We start from the raw sequence: 20,728 nt of genomic DNA on the forward strand, positions 1-20,728 counted from the left end.
ATGAAGACGGGCTAATGAATAGACTAAAAATGAGTACTCTCCAACGCTTGATCCTATAGAGAGAGCTGAAACCACTTGCATATTTTTCCCCAGTTTTGTTGTTTCAGGATGAAAATGTGTTTCATGAAAGTGTCGAATGTCCATCTCTCAGATGAGATCCATGATAGAAATTAGATGATCATAGGAATGACTAAAGACAAAGTAAAGATAGCCACTACACTTGGACACTGTTATAATCATTTATATAGGGATGTGAATAACAAGGTTTCTACTATACACCAAACAGGATCAAAACTAGGACAGTATAAGAATTATTTTCACTAGTAATTTGGCCTATTGCCCATTATATTATGAAACAACCCACGGGGATGTATTCAAATGTTTGAAAATAATTGGTTGACTATCATATATGAAAAAGAAAAGCAGTACTCAATATTAGAAGCTGGTGAATACAAATATTTGGTATTTTTTTAGAACCCCATTTCTAAAAAAGTTAAATGTGATGATTTGCAAATCATGTCAACATATGCTCATTTTGAATTTGATGCCAGCAACATGTTTACAAAAATTGGGACAGGGGCAACAAAAGACTAAACAGGTGTGTAACAATAAAAACAAGACCTGGTGGAACATCTCAGAACTAATTAGCCAACAGATCAGTGACATGATTAGGTTTAAAAAGAGCATCTCAGAGAGGGAGAGTTTAACATTTTTATGAAACAATAAAATTCCTTAGTCTCAACATTTAATATGTTGTCCTTGGTCTATTTGCCATTAAATATGGGTTTACCTAACTTCAAAATCATCACATTCTGTTTTATTGACATTTCACACAGCACCCCAACTTTTTTGGAAACAGGGTTGTACGTGACAAAAATCAGTTATTGTTTTTAAAAAAAATGCTAATCTAATCATTGTCACTCTGCTCAAAGTTAAAATAAGACTCAAACCTAGGACATTTACACTTATGTAATAAAAACTCAGTGTCTCTTAATGAGAGCTCCAACCTATAAACACATGAAGTAATGTGTAATTGTGAGTCACAACAACATCTCAGATCCATGTTTTGTTTTACATGAGTATTATACAGTATTGCTATTACAATATAATTCAACCATTTATGTGGGCTCGTTACTGAGCAAACTTAACTTTTTTTCTGATTTCAGAATGAAAATATTCTGGAATTTACAGCAGTGAAAGGCGTTCCTTTTCCGACTACCTCGCAAACCACCTTGGTGTGGTTGGTTACAGCAATATACATTGATTTGATTGGCAGACAAGAAGAGTTGCAAATTCAAACAATAAAACGGATCACAAACAAGGCTATGTAACTTAATTACATAACCCCGTTAGATGTAAGTAGTTACTCCCCAACACAGCTCATGCGTTAGAGGCTCAAAAGAGGGTTTTTTTTTTATTTTTTGGTGGGATCGGGGGGGTTAAGTGCAAAATGTGTCAATATAGCAGAGATAAAGAGTTCACCATTTTGTAGCTATGTTAATTTGTCTATTTCTTTTCCACAGCTTCTTGATAGCAGTCAGCACTTCTTCTGTCTTTAAAGTGTATATAAAAGGATTGAGCAAAGCAGGTATTATGTGTGTCAATGAGGAGTTTATGATCCTGGCATTAGTATGGATGTAGAAGGCCAGTACAGCTATGTTGGTTACAACAAGTGGTAGGAAGAAAATGGTCACAAGGATCAAGTGAGAAGTACAAGTTTTCAATGCTCTGAGTCGTTCCTCTCCTGATGCAGTTCTGCTCAGTGCTATAGAAATGCAAATATATGACACAGCTATCAATAGAAGAGGAATACAGAGGATTATAATAAAAAGAACAAATCCTACTATATAATTTAACGTCGTATCATTACAAGCCAGACGATATAATGGCCCATGATCACAGAAAAAGTTGTTTATCACCACAGATCCACAGAATGACAGGCGATCAAGAAGCCCAACCATGACTGCAAATGCACACGTCATAAAAATCCAAACAAACATCAGCATTGCACCAATGGCTGGTTTAGTAACAATACTATGGTACCTTAAAGGAAAGCAAATTGCTATAAATCTGTCGTACGCCATCGTGACAAGTGTCCATGACTGCACACTTCCAAAGAAGAAAACAAAGAACAAATAACTTAAGCAAGCCTCATAGACAATATATCTCCTGTCAAACAAAAATGTGTCTAAGAGTTTTGGGATGAGAGCAGTGCTCCCACACAAATCTGTCAAAGCCAGGTTGAACACAATCATGTATTTCGGAGTATGAAAAGTCTTCACCCGGCAAATAAGAGAAAGGAGAGAAACATTTCCAAGAACAGTCACAATGTAGACGAAACACAGAAAAACATAGTAATACTTAATATGAGGCATGTTGGAAAACCCACCGAGATAGAATTTTTCAGGGCGAACAAATGTGGTATTAAACATGGTAGTGGCTCCGTCTTCTGACACCATCACAAATACCTGTTTCTCCAAATGAAACAGCAAATAATAGAATTTATAATGACACGCTTGAGAAGTTGCTGTAACCAAATTCACCGCAGACAATATTCATGTAGTTCACTAAAGTGAGTTGTGCTGTGAGAGGTCTGTCAATTATATTCACCTCCTTCACTGTGGGTCACCTGTTCTAGCGTCTTAATACAACCCCTAGTGGCCATAGTAAATATGATGGGACTAAAGTACAACGTGAGGTAATAAAGTATAAAGAGTGGCAAAATCCCAAAGGGAGAAAGGAAGAAGGTCAGGGCTGGTTGGATGGATCAAACACAGGACTTACAGGAGACCACTGTTTGTGTCCCGGGTGAAAACAAAAGTGAATGCTAACTTACTTAAACTTATATGTGTAAGTTTACTTATCACATATTTAACTTGCATCACGTATAGTATGAATGCAATTCATGACTTAGACTTTATTAATCCCACAGTGGGGAAATTTAGTCATCACGGCAGCATAGAAACACAAAAAGGTGCACACAAGAAGAAAGAATTTACAAATACGTATACACAAATTAAGATAGATAAGAAGAATTATTTTAGAAAATAATAAGAGCAATTAATAAATACTGACACACACAAACTATATACACAAAAACAAATAAAATAAAATAAAATCATTAAATACATCTCATGATGGCAGTAAAGTGTCAGGTGCTATGAAATTAAGTGAAATACAGTGCAACGTTATTGTATGATGGTGTTGAATAGTCTGACAGCCGTCAGGACAAACGACCTGCGGTAGCGCTCTTTCCTGCACTGAGGGTACAGCAATTATGTCACGTACAAACATAACTTACGTGACAAACTGTTTTTTAACCCAAAACATGATCTTTTCATAAACCTAACCACTGTTAAGTTTGAAACTGTGGCCATTTCACAAGGTTAATCAAATGTGTGTGATTGTAATTGGGTTAAGAGCAGTGCTCCCACACAAACCTGTCAAAGCCAGGTTGAACACAATCATGTATTTTGGAGTATGAAAAGTCTTCACCAGGCAAATAAGAGAAAGGAGAGAAACATTTCAGAGAACAGTCACAATGTAGACAAAACAAAGAAAAAACGTAATTATTATTGAGTAAGCCACATTTGAAAAAATTCTCTCAAGATATTCTTGAGATATTGCATTCACAAGAATGGGATGGAAGTGAGGACACAGTAACTTTGACCTTTGACCTCCAAAATCTAAGAAGTTCATCTCTGGTACCATTTGAACATTTATGTCAAATTTGAAGAAATTCCCTCAAGGCGTTCCTGAGGTATCACATTCACAAGAATGGGACGGACGTGAATAACATTTCTGGAAATTCCACATTGTGCTACAACTTTCTTTCGGGAAATGAGAGTAACCCGCGGAAGGCCATAGTGTCAGTGTAAAAAAATCAACGTGCCTGCAGAGAGCAGCTTAACACATCTTTTGCTGGTGACGTCATTTGCAACCAGAGTGCGTAGTTATGATGGGGAAGAGTCGGGGTATTGAGGTGCCACCACCTGTTTGGTCCAAATGTGAGCAGACACTGCTTGACCTTCACGTACTTCATGTACTTCTGTGATGAGTGCTCACCTCTTTTTAGTAAAAAAATATTTGTAACTGCGAGCAGTCTAGCTGACTGACTACAAAACCTTTTTCCCCAGAGACTGGTTGTCCTCATAGCATACGAACTATATCATTAACTTACATATTAAGTTAGCCTACATGACACAAACTTAACTTACTTGGAGAACTTGTACCCCGCTTTAAGTTATTCTGTTCAAAATTCAACACCATATACACAATAACAGTAAATGTAATATTGTAGGACAGAAAATGATAAAGATTATATATTAGTAGCAGCATCATAGGAATAGGAGTGTACTTTCGTTCACCAATGTTTGAGGATTATTATCTTTATATAAATATTGTAAGGATAATAGTCTTAAAATTTAAGTAAAAATGCATTTTCATAAATCAAATAACTGCTCACTACCCCCACTGCTACCACAGCAACCAAGCCCTCCAGAAAGCAGAGAAAAACCCTGATTTGTATATCATTTTAATTTGCATTAAAATAAATACACAGTGTTTTTAATTTTTACATTTGTTTCACATACATGTTACATATGTTGGCTGTTATGGGCTGCATTACTCTGTCTGAAACAGTGTAGGCACATTTTCAGTTTAATAAAAACAACCACAATTGCCAATACGATGAAAAAATACAAACATCACACAATAAATTGCTATCATAAAAAAAACATTCTCCCTTTAGACAAATTTTACGTATCATCCAACGCAACACAAAAGCAATTAAAGCAGGTATCTGTTGATTATCTAAAAAACGTGAACAATAGTTTTGCTATGTTTGACATTAATCTGTGAAATGTACATGTTATAGAGGCATTTTTCTGGTTACACTTCTCATAAAAGATGGCTTTATAAACATATATGTTAACTTCATGTAATCATTCACTTCCTTCAAAGCAGTTGTAAACAGCTGTGCTATTGTTAGCAGTATATATTTGCACCTTGTTTTCAGTGGGCAGAGTAAAAAAAACAACCTCTGTATCTCTTTCTAACATGTATTTTGTAGAATAGCTGGTTATGTCATACTGTAATTGTTCTTTAAGGGCTATAAAATGAAATATATATTTTTTACAATTAATTAACTTTGAGCATAGTAGAAAAGACAAAGATATACCATTCAATACTAGTTCTGTTTGTATGGTGTGGCTGATGCAATATTTGGAAGCATCGCTACTGATAACCAATTGCAGTATTTTACGGTGGATTTTAGATCAAAGTACAAAAGTTGAGGGCTATTTTTTAATTTGTTGTTGAAATTTTGGCTTTCCCTCGAATTTTCAACAACTTTTTCAAAGATTCTTTGATTTCTCGTGTCTGAAAAACATAAATGAATGGGTTCAGCATGGGAGGGATGACAGTGTTCAAAGACAGGGTTATGATTCTAGCATTTGGATGTATTGTGGTCGCAAGGAGATATACAATCATCAGAGGGAAGAAATATATCGCCACTAATGAAAGGTGACTTGTACAGGTTTTAAAAGCCCTCACTCTTTCCTGAACTGTAGAAATTTTTGACAAAGCATAGCCAATGCAGCAGTAACTTACCAAGATAAATAGTAGTGGAAGATAAAGAATAAGAACTGGTGACAAACCACCAATTACACGGTTAGGAGTATTATCATTGCACGCAAGCCGAAACACAGGGCCATGGTCACAGAAATAGCTGTTAATAACCACGGACTTACAGAAAGAAAGTCTTGTGAGAAGGCCAACTGCAAGCATTGCAAGAAAAATGTCCAAGAGCCAGAAAACCACAATAATATTCAGCATGACTCTGTGGGTCACCTTTGTGTGATAGTGCAGTGGGTAGTAGATTGCTATCAGTCTGTCATAGCAGAGTGCAACCAGGTTAAGAGACTGCATTGTAAGAAAGGTGAAGACGAAAAACATGAATGTTAAGCAGTCATTGTAGGGAATATAGCGATGGTTAAGCAGAAAGATGTCAAGAACCTTTGGTACCAAAGCAGAGCTGCTCAACAAGTCCGCCAATGCTAAGTTAAAAACTGCAATATATTTAGGAGCTCTCAATGCATGATCCAAAATGATTACAGTCATCACCATTGTGTTTCCCAAAAATGAGAAAATGTAGATAAAACAGAGAAAGACAAAGTAATACCTAACATTAGGTATGCCAATAAAACCACTTATCATAAAATATGCAGGACGCACATAGGTGGCGTTCTTCTCAAGAGTTGGGTTGAAAAGTTCCATTTGAAGACTGTATGGTAATCTTTTACTATCCTCGTGTCCTGTGTCCTCAGAGGCAAGCTCAGTTTAACAGTCTGGTGCTCCGTTTTCGAGCACTTATAGCAACTGTCTCTTCCCTTGTGTCGTCACTGTACGTCAGCTTGAGGCACAACAACTTCAAACACTGAGTGTCCTGGTAAGGATGGGGGAGAGAGGTACTACTGATACTGATGTTATTAGATATTTAGGCCTCCATCCATTCATCAGTCCATCAGTCTCAACAGCGCCTCAAGCCAATTTCCTCAAATTTAGCACAAACATTCACTTGGACTAAATAGATTTTGGTGATCAAAACTCAAAGTCACTTGGACCTCCTGTCCTCCCATCCTTGTAGACATGGTATCTCACGAATGATTTCAGGGAATTTCTTCAAAGTTGACACAAAGGTTTAATTGCTCCCAAGGATACCTGGTTAGATGACAAGGTCACTGTGAACTCACAAAATATGTTTGGGGCCATAACTCAAGATTTCATGTGGTAATTACAAAAATTTTTCACTCTAACATCTAGTGTCTAATGTCCATCTCTCAGATGAGATCCATGATAGAAATTAGATGATCATAGGAATGACTAAAGATAAAGTAAAGATAGCCACTACACTTGGATACTGTTATAATCATTTATATAGGGATGTGAATAACAAGGTTTCTACTATACACCAAACAGGATCAAAACTAGGACAGTATAAGAATTATTTTCACTAGTAATTTGGCCTATTGCCCATTATATTATGAAACAACCCACGGGGATGTATTCAAATGTTTGAAAATAATTGGTTGACTATCATATATGAAAAAGAAAAGCAGTACTCAATATTAGAAGCTGGTAAATACAAATATTTGGTATTTTTTTAGAACCCCATTTCTAAAAAAGTTAAATGTGATGATTTGCAAATCATGTCAACATATGCTCATTTTGAATTTGATGCCAGCAACATGTTTACAAAAATTGGGACAGGGGCAACAAAAGACTAAAAAGGTGTATAACGCTAAAAACAAGACCTGGTGGAACATCTCAGAACTAATTAGCCAACAGATCAGTGACATGATTAGGTTTAAAAAGAGCATCTCAGAGAGGGAGAGTTTAAAATTTTTATAAAACAATAAAATTCCTTAGTCTTAACATTGAATATGTTGTATGTGGTCTATTTGTCATTAAATATGGGTTTACATAACTTGAAAATCATCACATTCTGTTTTCTTGCCATTTTACACAGCGCCCCAACTTTTTTGGAAACAGGGTTGTACGTGACAAAAATCAGTTATTGTTTAAAAAAAAAAATGCTAATCTAATCATTGTCACTCTGCTCAAAGTTAAAATAAGACTCAAACCTAGGACATTTACACTTATGTAATAAAAACTCAGTGTCTCTTAAGGAGAGCTCCAACCTATAAACACTTTAAGTAATGTGTAATGGTGAGTCACAACAACATCTCAGATCCATGTTTTGTTTTACATGAGTATTATACAGTATTGCTATTACAATATAATTCAACCATTTATGTGGGCTCGTTCCTTTTTTTCTGATTTCAGAATGAAAATATTCTGGAATTTACAGCAGTGAAAGGCGTTCCTTTTCCGACTACCTCGCAACCCACCTTGGTGTGGTTGGTTACAGCAATATACATTGATTTGATTGGCAGACAAGAAGAGTTGCAAATTCAAACAATAAAATGGATCACAAACAAGGCTATGTAACTTAATTACATAACCCCGTTAGATGTAAGTAGTTACTCCCCAACACAGCTCATGCGTTAGAGGCTCAAAAGAGGTTTTCGAGGGAGAGGAGGGGAGGAAGGGGGGGGTTAAGTGTAAAATGTGTCAATATAGCAGTGATAAAGAGTTCACCATTTTGTAGCTATGTTAATTTGTTTATTTCTTTTCCACAGCTTCTTGATAGCAGTCAGCACTTCTTCTGTCTTTAAAGTGTATATAAAAGGATTGAGCAAAGCAGATATTATGTGTGTCAATGAGGAGTTTATGATCCTGGCATTAGTATGGATGTAGAAGGCCAGTACAGCTATGTTGGTTACAATAAATGGTAGGAAGAAAATGGTCACAAGGATCAAGTGAGAAGTACAAGTTTTCAATGCTCTGAGTCGTTCCTCTCCTGATGCAGTTCTGCTCAGTGCTATAGAAATGCAAACATATGACACAGCTATCAATAGAAGAGGAATACAGAGGATTATAATAAAAAGAACAAATCCTACTATATAATTTAACGTCGTATCATTACAAGCCAGACGATATAATGGCCCATGATCACAGAAAAAGTTGTTTATCACCACAGATCCACAGAATGACAGGCGATCAAGAAGCCCAACCATGACTGCAAATGCACATGTCATAAAAATCCAAACAAACATCAGCATTGCACCAATGGCTGGTTTAGTAACAATACTATGGTACCTTAAAGGAAAGCAAATTGCTATAAATCTGTCGTACGCCATCGTGACAAGTGTCCATGACTGCACACTTCCAAAGAAGAAAACAAAGAACAAATAACTTAAGCAAGCCTCATAGACAATATATCTCCTGTCAAACAAAAATGTGTCTAAGAGTTTTGGGATGAGAGCAGTGCTCCCACACAAATCTGTCAAAGCCAGGTTAAACACAATCATGTATTTTGGAGTATGAAAAGTCTTCACCCGGCAAATAAGAGAAAGGAGAGAAACATTTCCAAGAACAGTCACAATGTAGACAAAACACAGAAAAACATAGTAATACTTAATATGAGGCATGTTGGAAAACCCACCGAGATAGAATTTTTCAGGGCGAACAAATGTGGTATTAAACACGGTAGTGGCTCCGTCTTCTGAGACCATCACAAATACCTGTTTCTCCAAACGCAATGGCAAATAACAGAATTTATAATGACACGCTTGAGAAGTTGCTGTAACCAAATTCACCCCAGACAATATTCATGTAGTTCACTAAAGTGAGTTGTGCTGTGAGAGGTCTGTCAATTATATTCACCTCCTTCACTGTGGGTCACCTGTTCTAGCGTCTTAATACAACCCCTAGTGGCCATAGTAAATATGATGGGACTAAAGTACAATGTGAGGTAATAAAGTATAAAGAGTGGCAAAATCCCAAAGGGAGAAAGGAAGAAGGTCAGGGCTGGTTGGATGGATCAAACACAGGACTTACAGGAGACCACTGTTTGTGTCCCGGGTGAAAACAAAAGTGAATGCTAACTTACTTAAACTTATATGTGTAAGTTTACTTATAACATATTTAACTTGCATCACGTATAGTATGAATGCAATTCATGACTTAGACTTTATTAATCCCACAGTGGGGAAATTTAGTCATCACGGCAGCATAGAAACACAAAAAGGTGCACACAAGAAGAAAGAATTTACAAATACGTATACACAAATTAAGATAGATAAGAATTATTTTAGAAAATAATAAGAGCAATTAATAAATACTGATACACACAAACTATATACACAAAAACAAATAAAATAAAATAAAATCATTAAATACATCTCAGGATGGAAGTAAAGTGTCAGGTGCTATGAAATTAAGTGAAATACAGTGCAACGTTATTGTATGATGGTGTTGAATAGTCTGACAGCCGTCAGGACAAACGACCTGCGGTAGCGCTCTTTCCTGCACTGAGGGTACAGCAATTATGTCACGTACAAACATAACTTACGTGACAAACTGTTTTTTAACCCAAAACATGATCTTTTCATAAACCTAACCACTGTTAAGTTTGAAACTGTGGCCATTTCACAAGGTTAATCAAATGTGTGTGATTGTAATTGGGTTAAGAGCAGTGCTCCCACACAAACCTGTCAAAGCCAGGTTGAACACAATCATGTATTTTGGAGTATGAAAAGTCTTCGCCAGGCAAATAAGAGAAAGGAGAGAAACATTTCAGAGAACAGTCACAATGTAGACAAAACAAAGAAAAAACGTAATTATTATTGAGTAAGCCACATTTGAAAAAATTCTCTCAAGATATTCTTGAGATATTGCATTCACAAGAATGGGATGGAAGTGAGGACACAGTAACTTTGACCTTTGACCTCCAAAATCTAAGAAGTTCATCTCTGGTACCATTTGAACATTTATGTCAAATTTGAAGAAATTCCCTCAAGGCGTTCCTGAGTTATCACATTCACAAGAATGGGACGGACGTGAATAACATTTCTGGAAATTCCACATTGTGCTACAACTTTCTTTCGGGAAATGAGAGTAACCCGCGGAAGGCCATAGTGTCAGTGTAAAAAAACCAATGTGCCTGCAGAGAGCAGCTTAACACATCTTTTGCTGGTGACGTCATTTGCAACCAGAGTGCGTAGTTATGATGGGGAAGAGTCGGGGTATTGAGGTGCCACCACCTGTTTGGTCCAAATGTGAGCAGACACTGCTTGACCTTCACGTACTTCATGTACTTCTGTGATGAGTGCTCACCTCTTTTTAGTAAAAAAATATTTGTAACTGCGAGCAGTCTAGCTGACTGACTACAAAACCTTTTTCCCCAGAGACTGGTTGTCCTCATAGCATACGAACTATATCATTAACTTACATATTAAGTTAGCCTACATGACACAAACTTAACTTACTTGGAGAACTTGTACCCCGCTTTAAGTTATTCTGTTCAAAATTCAACACCATATACACAATAACAGTAAATGTAATGTTGTAGGACAGAAAATGATAAAGATTCTATATTAGTAGCAGCATCATAGGAATAGGAGTGTACTTTCGTTCACCAATGTTTGAGGATTATTATCTTTATATAAATATTGTAAGGATAATAGTCTTAAAATTTAAGTAAAAATGCATTTTCATAAATCAAATAACTGCTCACTACCCCCACTGCTACCACAGCAACCAAGCCCTCCAGAAAGCAGAGAAAAACCCTGATTTGTATATCATTTTAATTTGCATTAAAATAAATACACAGTGTTTTTAATTTTTACATTTGTTTCACATACATGTTACATATGTTGGCTGTTATGGGCTGCATTACTCTGTCTGAAACAGTGTAGGCACATTTTCAGTTTAATAAAAACAACCACAATTGCCAATACGACGAAAAAATACAAACATCACACAATAAATTGCTATCATAAAAAAAACATTCTCCCTTTAGACAAATTTTACGTATCATCCAACGCAACACAAAAGCAATTAAAGCAGGTATCTGTTGATTATCTAAAAAACGTGAACAATAGTTTTGCTATGTTTGACATTAATCTGTGAAATGTACATGTTATAGAGGCATTTTTCTGGTTACACTTCTCATAAAAGATGGCTTTATAAACATATATGTTAACTTCATGTAATCATTCACTTCCTTCAAAGCAGTTGTAAACAGCTGTGCTATTGTTAGCAGTATATATTTGCACCTTGTTTTCAGTGGGCAGAGTAAAAAAAACAACCTCTGTATCTCTTTCTAACATGTATTTTGTAGAATAGCTGGTTATGTCATACTGTAATTGTTCTTTAAGGGCTATAAAATGAAATATATATTTTTTACAATTAATTAACTTTGAGCATAGTAGAAAAGACAAAGATATACCATTCAATACTAGTTCTGTTTGTATGGTGTGGCTGATGCAATATTTGGAAGCATCGCTACTGATAACCAATTGCAGTATTTTACGGTGGATTTTAGATCAAAGTACAAAAGTTGAGGGCTATTTTTTAATTTGTTGTTGAAATTTTGGCTTTCCCTCGAATTTTCAACAACTTTTTCAAAGATTCTTTGATTTCTCGTGTCTGAAAAACATAAATGAATGGGTTCAGCATGGGAGGGATGACAGTGTTCAAAGACAGGGTTATGATTCTAGCATTTGGATGTATTGTGGTCGCAAGGAGATATACAATCATCAGAGGGAAGAAATATATCGCCACTAATGAAAGGTGACTTGTACAGGTTTTAAAAGCCCTCACTCTTTCCTGAACTGTAGAAATTTTTGACAAAGCATAGCCAATGCAGCAGTAACTTACCAAGATAAATAGTAGTGGAAGATAAAGAATAAGAACTGGTGACAAAATACTAATTACAAGATTGGGAGTATAATCATTGCACGCAAGCCGATACACAGGGCCATGGTCACAGAAATAGCTGTTAATAACCACGGACTTACAGAAAGAAAGTCTTGTGAGAAGGCCAACTGCAAGCATTGCAAGAAAAATGTCCAAGAGCCAGAAAACCACAATAATATTCAGCATGACTCTGTGGGTCACCTTTGTGTGATAGTGCAGTGGGTAGTAGATTGCTATCAGTCTGTCATAGCAGAGTGCAACCAGGTTAAGAGACTGCATTGTAAGAAAGGTGAAGACGAAAAACATGAATGTTAAGCAGTCATTGTAGGGAATATAGCGATGGTTAAGCAGAAAGATGTCAAGAACCTTTGGTACCAAAGCAGAGCTGCTCAACAAGTCCGCCAATGCTAGGTTAAAAACTGCAATATATTTAGGAGCTCTCAATGCACGATCCAAAATGATTACAGTCATCACCATTGTGTTTCCCAAAAATGAGAAAATGTAGATAAAACAGAGAAAGACAAAGTAATACCTAACATTGGGTATGCCAATAAAACCACTTATCATAAAATATGCAGGACGCACATAGGTGGCGTTCTTCTCAAGAGTTGGGTTGAAAAGTTCCATTTGAAGACTGCATGGTAATCTTTTACTATCCTCGTGTCCTGTGTCCTCAGAGGCAAGCTCAGTTTAACAGTCTGGTGCTCCGTTTTCGAGCACTTATAGCAACTGTCTCTTCCCTTGTGTCGTCACTGTACAGCAGCTTGAGGCACAACAACTTCAAACACTGAGTGTCCTGGTAAGGATGGGGGAGAGAGGTACTACTGATACTGATGTTATTAGATATTTACGCCTCCATCCATTCATCAGTCCATCAGTCCCATATCTCAACAGCGCCTCAAGCCAATTTCCTCAAATTTAGCACAAACATTCACTTGGACTAAATAGATTTTGGTGGTCAAAAGTCAAAGTCACTTGGACCTCCCGTCCTCCCATCCTTGTAGACATGGTATCTCACGAATGATTTCAGGGAATTTCTTCAAAGTTGACACAAAGGTTTAATTGGTCCCAAGGATAACTGGTTCAATGACAAGGTCACTGTGAACTCACAAAATATGTTTGGGGCCATAACTCAAGATTTCATGTGGTAATTATGACAAATTTTCACTCTAACATCTAGTGTCTAATGTCCATCTCTCAGATGAGATCCATGATAGAAATTAGATGATCATAGGAATGACTAAAGATAAAGTAAAGATAGCCACTACACTTGGATACTGTTATAATCATTTATATAGGGATGTGAATAACAAGGTTTCTACTATACACCAAACAGGATCAAAACTAGGACAGTATAAGAATTATTTTCACTAGTAATTTGGCCTATTGCCCATTATATTATGAAACAACCCACGGGGATGTATTCAAATGTTTGAAAATAATTGGTTGACTATCATATATGAAAAAGAAAAGCAGTACTCAATATTAGAAGCTGGTAAATACAAATATTTGGTATTTTTTTAGAACCCCATTTCTAAAAAAGTTAAATGTGATGATTTGCAAATCATGTCAACATATGCTCATTTTGAATTTGATGCCAGCAACATGTTTACAAAAATTGGGACAGGGGCAACAAAAGACTAAAAAGGTGTATAACGCTAAAAACAAGACCTGGTGGAACATCTCAGAACTAATTAGCCAACAGATCAGTAACATGATTAGGTTTAAAAAGAGCATCTCAGAGAGGGTGAGTTTAAAATTTGTATAAAACAATAAAATTCCTTAGTCTCAACATTGAATATGTTGTATGTGGTCTATTTGTCATTAAATATGGGTTTACATAACTTGAAAATCATCACATTCTGTTTTATTGACATTTCACACAGCGCCCCAACTTTTTTGGAAACAGGGTTGTACGTGACAAAAATCAGTTATTGTTTAAAAAAAAAAATGCTAATCTAATCATTGTCACTCTGCTCAAAGTTAAAATAAGACTTAAACCTCAGACATTTACACTTATGTAATAAAAACTCAGTGTCTCTTAATGAGAGCTCCAACCTATACGCACATGAAATAATGTGTAATTGTGAGTCACAACAACATCTCAGATCCATGTTTTGTTTTACATGAGTATTATACAGTATTGCTATTACAATATAATTCAACCATTTATGTGGGCTCGTTACTGAGAAATTTAACTTTTTTTCTGATTTCAGAATGAAAATATTCTGGAATTTACAGCAGTGAAAGGTGTTCCTTTTCCGACTACCTCGCAAACCACCTTGGTGTGGTTGGTTACAGCAATATACATTGATTTGATTGGCAGACAAGAAGAGTTGCAAATTCAAACAATAAAACGGATCACAAACAAGGCTATGTAACTTAATTACATAACCCCGTTAGATGTAAGTAGTTACTCCCCAACACAGCTCATGTGTTAGAGGCTCAAAAGAGGTTTTGGAGGGGGGAGGGGGGGGTTAAGTGCAAAATGTGTCAATATAGCAGAGATAAAGAGTTCACCATTTTGTAGCTATGTTAATTTGTCTATTTCTTTTCCACAGCTTCTTGATAGCAGTCAGCACTTCTTCTGTCTTTAAAGTGTATATAAAAGGATTGAGCAAAGCAGATATTATGTGTGTCAATGAGGAGTTTATGATCCTTGCATTAGTATGGATGTAGAAGGCCAGTACAGCTATGTTGGTTACAACAAATGGTAGGAAGAAAATGGTCACAAGGATCAAGTGAGAAGTACAAGTTTTCAATGCTCTGAGTCGTTCCTCTCCTGATGCAGTTCTGCTCAGTGCTATAGAAATGCAAATATATGACACAGCTATCAATAGAAGAGGAATACAGAGGATTATAATTAAAAGAACAAATCCTACTATATAATTTAACGTCGTATCATTACAAGCCAGACGATATAATGGCCCATGATCACAGAAAATATTGTTTATCACCACAGATCCACAGAATGACAGGCGATCAAGAAGCCCAACCATGACTGCAAATGCACACGTCATAAAAATCCAAACAAACATCAGCATTGCACCAATGGCTGGTTTAGTAACAATACTATGGTACCTTAAAGGAAAGCAAATTGCTATAAATCTGTTGTACGCCATCGTGACAAGTGTCCATGACTGCACACTTTCAAAGAAGAAAACAAAGAACAAAGAACTTAAGCAAGCCTCATAGACAATATATCTCCTGTCAAACAAAAATGTGTCTAAGAGTTTTGGGATGAGAGCAGTGCTCCCACACAAATCTGTCAAAGCCAGGTTGAACACAATCATGTATTTCGGAGTATGAAAAGTCTTCACCCGGCAAATAAGAGAAAGGAGAGAAACATTTCCAAGAACAGTCACAATGTAGACAAAACACAGAAAAACATAGTAATACTTAATATGAGGCATGTTGGAAAACCCACCGAGATAGAATTTTTCAGGGCGAACAAATGTGGTATTAAACACGGTAGTGGCTCCGTCTTCTGAGACCATCACAAATACCTGTTTCTCCAAACGCAACAGCAAATAACAGAATTTATAATGAAGCGCTTGAGAAGTTGCTGTAACCAAATTCACCCCAGACAATATTCATGTAGTTCACTAAAGTGAGTTGTGCTGTGAGAGGTCTGTCAATTATATTCACCTCCTTCACTGTGGGTCACCTGTTCTAGCATCTTAATACAACCCCTAGTGGCCATAGTAAATATGATGGGACTAAAGTACAATGTGAGGTAATAAAGTATAAAGAGTGGCAAAATCCCAAAGGGAGAAAGGAAGAAGGTCAGGGCTGGTTGGATGGATCAAACACAGGACTTACAGGAGACCACTGTTTGTGTCCCAGGTGAAAAGAAAAGTGAATGTTAACTTACTTAAACTTATATGTGTAAGTTTACTTTTCACATATTTAACTTGCATCACGTATAGTATGAATGCAATTCATGACTTAGACTTTATTAATCCCACAGTGGGGAAATTTAGTCATCACGGCAGCATAGAAACACAAAAAGGTGCACACAAGAAGAAAGAATTTACAAATACGTATACACAAATTAAGATAGATAAGAAGAATTATTTTAGAAAATAATAAGAGCAATTAATAAATACTGACACACACAAACTATATACACAAAAACAAATAAAATAAAATAAAATAAAATCATTAAATACATCTCAGGATGGAAGTAAAGTGTCAGGTGCTATGAAATTAAGTGAAATACAGTGCAACGTTATTGTATGATGGTGTTGAATAGTCTGACAGCCGTCAGGACAAACGACCTGCGGTAGCGCTCTTTCCTGCACTGAGGGTACAGCAATTATGTCACGTACAAACATAACTTACGTGACAAACTGTTTTTTAACCCAAAACATGATCTTTTCATAAACCTAACCACTGTTAAGTTTGAAACTGTGGCCATTTCACAAGGTTAATCAAATGTGTGTGATTGTAATTGGGTTAAGAGCAGTGCTCCCACACAAACCTGTCAAAGCCAGGTTGAACACAATCATGTATTTTGGAGTATGAAAAGTCTTCACCAGGCAAATAAGAGAAAGGAGAGAAACATTTCAGAGAACAGTCACAATGTAGACAAAACAAAGAAAAAACGTAATTATTATTGAGTAAGCCACATTTGAAAAAAATTCTCTCAAGATATTCTTGAGATATTGCATTCACAAGAATGGGATGGAAGTGAGGACACAGTAACTTTGACCTTTGACCTCCAAAATCTAAGAAGTTCATCTCTGGTACCATTTGAACATTTATGTCAAATTTGAAGAAATTCCCTCAAGGCGTTCCTGAGGTATCACATTCACAAGAATGGGACGGACGTGAATAACATTTCTGGAAATTCCACATTGTGCTACAACTTTCTTTCGGAAAATGAGAATAACCCGCGGAAGGCCATAGTGTCAGTGTAAAAAACCAATGTGCCTGCAGAGAGCAGCTTAACACATCTTGTGCTGGTGACGCCATTGGCAACCAGAGTGCGTAGTTATGATGGGGAAGAGTCGGGGTATTGAGGTGCCACCACCTGTTTGGTCCAAATGTGAGCAGACACTGCTTGACCTTCACGTACTTCATGTACTTCTGTGATGAATGCTCACCTCTTTTTAGTAAAAAAATATTTGTAACTGCGAGCAGTCTAGCTGACTGACGACAAAACCTTTTTCCCCAGAGACTGGTTGTCCTCATAGCATACGAACTATATCATTAACTTACATATTAAGTTAGCCTACATGACACAAACTTAACTTACTTGGAGAACTTGTCCCCTGCTTTAAGTTATTCTGCACAAAATTCAACACCATATACACAATAACAGTAAATGTAATATTGTAGGACAGAAAATGATAAAGATTATATATTAGTAGCAGCATCATAGGAATAGGAGTGTACTTTCGTTCACCAATGTTTGAGGATTATTATCTTTATATAAATATTGTAAGGATAATAGTCTTAAAATTTAAGTAAAAATGCATTTTCATAAATCAAATAACTGCTCACTACCCCCACTGCTACCACAGCAACTAAGCCCTTCAGAAAGCAGAGAAAAACCCTGATTTGTATATCATTTTAATTTGCATTGATATAAATACATAGTGTTTTTAATTTTTACATTTGTTTCACTAACATATTACATATGTTGGCTGTTATGGGCTGCATTACTTTGTCTGAAACATTGTAGGCACATTTTCAGTTTAATAAAAACAACCACAATTGCCAATACAACTAAAAAGTACAAACATCACACAATAAATTGCTATCATAAAAAACATTCTCCCTTTAGACAAATTTTACGTATCATCCAATGCAACACGAAAGCAATAAAAGCAGGTATCTGTTGATTATCTAAAAAACATGAACAATCATTTTGCTATGTTTGACATTAATCTGTGAAATGTCCATGTTATAGAGGCATTGTTCTGGTTACACTTCTCATAAAAGATGGCTTTATAAACATTTATGTTAACTTCATGTAATCATTCACTTCCTTCAAAGCAGTTGTAAACAGCTGTGCTATTGTTAGCAGTATATATTTGCACCTTGTTTTCAGTGGGCAGAGGGGAAAAAACCTCTGTATCTCTTTCTAACATGTATTTTGTAGAATAGCTGGTTATGTCATACTGTAATTGTTCTTTAAGGGCTATAAAATGAAATATATGTATTTTTTACAATTAATTCACTTTCAGCATACTAAAAATTACGAAGAGATATTATTCAATATTAGTTCTGTTTGTATGATGTGGCTGACACAATATTTGGAAGCATCGCTACTGATAACCAACTGCAGTATTTTACAGTGGATTTTAGATCAAAGTACTAAAGTTGAGGGCTATTTTTAATTTGTTGTTGAAATTTTGGCTTTCCCTCGAATTTTCAACAACTTTTTCAAAGATTCTTTGATTTCTCGTGTCTGAAAAACATAAATGAATGGGTTCAGCATGGGAGGGATGACAGTGTTCAAAGACAGGGTTATGATTCTTGCATTTGGATGTATTGTGGTCCCAAAGAGATATACAAATATCAGAGGGAAGTAATATATTGCCACTAATGAAAGGTGACCTGTGCAGGTTTTAAAAGCCCTCACTCTTTCCTGAACTGTAGAAATTTTTGACAAGGCATAGCCAATACAGTAGTAACTTACCAAGATAAATAGTAGTGGAAGATAAAGAATAAGAACTGGTAAAAAAAAACTAATTACAAGATTGGGAGTATAATCATTGCACGCAAGCCGATACACAGGGCCATGGTCACAGAAATAGCTGTTAATAACCACGGACTTACAGAAAGAAAGTCTTGTGAGAAGGCCAACTGCAAGCATTGCAAGAAAAATGTCCAAGAGCCAGAAAACCACAATAATATTCAGCATGACTCTGTGGGTCACCTTTGTGTGATAGTGCAGTGGGTAGTAGATTGCTATCAGTCTGTCATAGCAGAGTGCAACCAGATTAAGAGACTGCATTGTAAGAAAGGTGTAGCAGAAAAACATGAATGTTAAGCAGTCATTGTAGGGAATATAGCGATGGTTAAGCAGAAAGATGTCAAGAACCTTTGGTACCAAAGCAGAGCTGCTCAACAAGTCCGCCAATGCTAAGTTAAAAACTGCAATATATTTAGGAGCTCTCAATGCATGATCCAAAATGATTACAGTCATCACCATTGTGTTTCCCAAAAATGAGAAAATGTAGATAAAACAGAGAAAGACAAAGTAATACCTAACATTAGGTATGCCAATAAAACCACTTATCATAAAATATGCAGGACGCACATAGGTGGCGTTCTTCTCAAGAGTTGGGTTGAAAAGTTCCATTTGAAGACTGCATGGTAATCTTTTACTATCCTCGTGTCCTGTGTCCTCAGAGGCAAGCTCAGTTTAACAGTCTGGTGCTCCGTTTTCTAGCACTTATAGCAACTGTCTCTTCCCTTGTGTCGTCACTGTACAGCAGCTTGAGGCACAACAACTTCAAACACTGAGTGTCCTGGTAAGGATGGGGGAGAGAGGTACTACTGATTCTGATGTTATTAGATATTTAGGCCTCCATCCATTCATCAGTCCATCAGTCCCATATCTCAACAGCGCCTCAAGCCAATTTCCTCAAATTTAGCACAAACATTCACTTGGACTAAATAGATTTTGGTGGTCAAAAGTCAAAGTCACTTGGACCTCCCGTCCTCCCATCCTTGTAGACATGGTATCTCACGAATGATTTCAGGGAATTTCTTCAAAGTTGACACAAAGGTTTAATTGCTCCCAAGGATACCTGGTTAGATGACAAGGTCACTGTGAACTCACAAAATATGTTTGGGGCCATAACTCAAGATTTCATGTGGTAATTACAACAAATTTTCACTCTAACATCTAGTGTCTAATGTCCATCTCTCAGATGAGATCCATGATAGAAATTAGATGATCATAGGAATGACTAAAGATAAAGTAAAGATAGCCACTACACTTGGATACTGTTATAATCATTTATATAGAGATGTGAATAACAAGGTTTCTACTATACACCAAACAGGATCAAAACTAGGACAGTATAAGAATTATTTTCACTAGTAATTTGGCCTATTGCCCATTATATTATGAAACAACCCACGGGGATGTATTCAAATGTTTGAAAATAATTGGTTGACTATCATATATGAAAAAGAAAAGCAGTACTCAACATTAGAAGCTGGTAAATACAAATATTTGGTATTTTTTTAGAACCCCATTTCTAAAAAAGTTAAACGTGATGATTTGCAAATCATGTCAACATATGCTCATTTTAAATTTGATGCCGGCAACATGTTAACAAAAATTGGGACAGGGGCAACAAAAGACTAAAAAGGTGTATAACGCTAAAAACAAGACCTGGTGGAACATCTCAGAACTAATTAGCCAACAGATCAGTAACAT

At 36.2% G+C, this 20,728-nt stretch overlaps 6 protein-coding genes across 6 annotated transcripts; all 6 read right to left on the reverse strand.

The window, feature by feature from the left end:
* Positions 1-1,478: 1,478 nt before the first annotated feature.
* LOC138195991 (olfactory receptor 1-like) lies at positions 1,479-2,459 on the reverse strand. The gene has a single exon (XM_069145648.1). It carries the CDS (start codon positions 2,457-2,459, stop codon positions 1,479-1,481), a length of 981 nt encoding a protein of 326 aa, XP_069001749.1.
* A 2,845-nt stretch (positions 2,460-5,304) lies between these two features.
* On the reverse strand, positions 5,305-6,276 carry LOC138195992 (olfactory receptor 1E16-like). Its single transcript, XM_069145649.1, has one exon. It carries the CDS (start codon positions 6,274-6,276, stop codon positions 5,305-5,307), a length of 972 nt encoding a protein of 323 aa, XP_069001750.1.
* A 1,880-nt stretch (positions 6,277-8,156) lies between these two features.
* Positions 8,157-9,146, reverse strand: LOC138195993 (olfactory receptor 1-like). The gene has a single exon (XM_069145650.1). The coding sequence runs from the start codon at positions 9,135-9,137 to the stop codon at positions 8,157-8,159; it is 981 nt and encodes a 326-aa protein (XP_069001751.1). The 5' UTR covers positions 9,138-9,146.
* Positions 9,147-11,979: 2,833 nt separating this feature from the next.
* On the reverse strand, positions 11,980-12,951 carry LOC138195994 (olfactory receptor 1E16-like). The gene has a single exon (XM_069145651.1). The coding sequence runs from the start codon at positions 12,949-12,951 to the stop codon at positions 11,980-11,982; it is 972 nt and encodes a 323-aa protein (XP_069001752.1).
* A 1,889-nt stretch (positions 12,952-14,840) lies between these two features.
* LOC138195995 (olfactory receptor 1-like) lies at positions 14,841-15,851 on the reverse strand. The gene has a single exon (XM_069145652.1). The coding sequence runs from the start codon at positions 15,819-15,821 to the stop codon at positions 14,841-14,843; it is 981 nt and encodes a 326-aa protein (XP_069001753.1). The 5' UTR covers positions 15,822-15,851.
* Positions 15,852-18,667: 2,816 nt separating this feature from the next.
* Positions 18,668-19,639, reverse strand: LOC138195997 (olfactory receptor 1E16-like). The gene has a single exon (XM_069145653.1). It carries the CDS (start codon positions 19,637-19,639, stop codon positions 18,668-18,670), a length of 972 nt encoding a protein of 323 aa, XP_069001754.1.
* Between the last annotated feature and the right edge of the window lie 1,089 nt (positions 19,640-20,728).

The sequence above is a fragment of the Embiotoca jacksoni genome, unplaced genomic scaffold (assembly GCF_022577435.1).
Source record: "Embiotoca jacksoni isolate LCO1_2020_lvr unplaced genomic scaffold, fEmbJac1.0.p SCAF_13, whole genome shotgun sequence".
Classification (NCBI taxonomy): domain Eukaryota; kingdom Metazoa; phylum Chordata; class Actinopteri; family Embiotocidae; genus Embiotoca; species Embiotoca jacksoni.

Coding starts and splice junctions, on each gene's coding strand:
- LOC138195991 (XM_069145648.1), bottom strand. CDS start 2,459: ATGGTGTCAGAAGACGGAGCCACTACCATGTTTAATACCACATTTGTT.
- LOC138195992 (XM_069145649.1), bottom strand. CDS start 6,276: ATGGAACTTTTCAACCCAACTCTTGAGAAGAACGCCACCTATGTGCGT.
- LOC138195993 (XM_069145650.1), bottom strand. CDS start 9,137: ATGGTCTCAGAAGACGGAGCCACTACCGTGTTTAATACCACATTTGTT.
- LOC138195994 (XM_069145651.1), bottom strand. CDS start 12,951: ATGGAACTTTTCAACCCAACTCTTGAGAAGAACGCCACCTATGTGCGT.
- LOC138195995 (XM_069145652.1), bottom strand. CDS start 15,821: ATGGTCTCAGAAGACGGAGCCACTACCGTGTTTAATACCACATTTGTT.
- LOC138195997 (XM_069145653.1), bottom strand. CDS start 19,639: ATGGAACTTTTCAACCCAACTCTTGAGAAGAACGCCACCTATGTGCGT.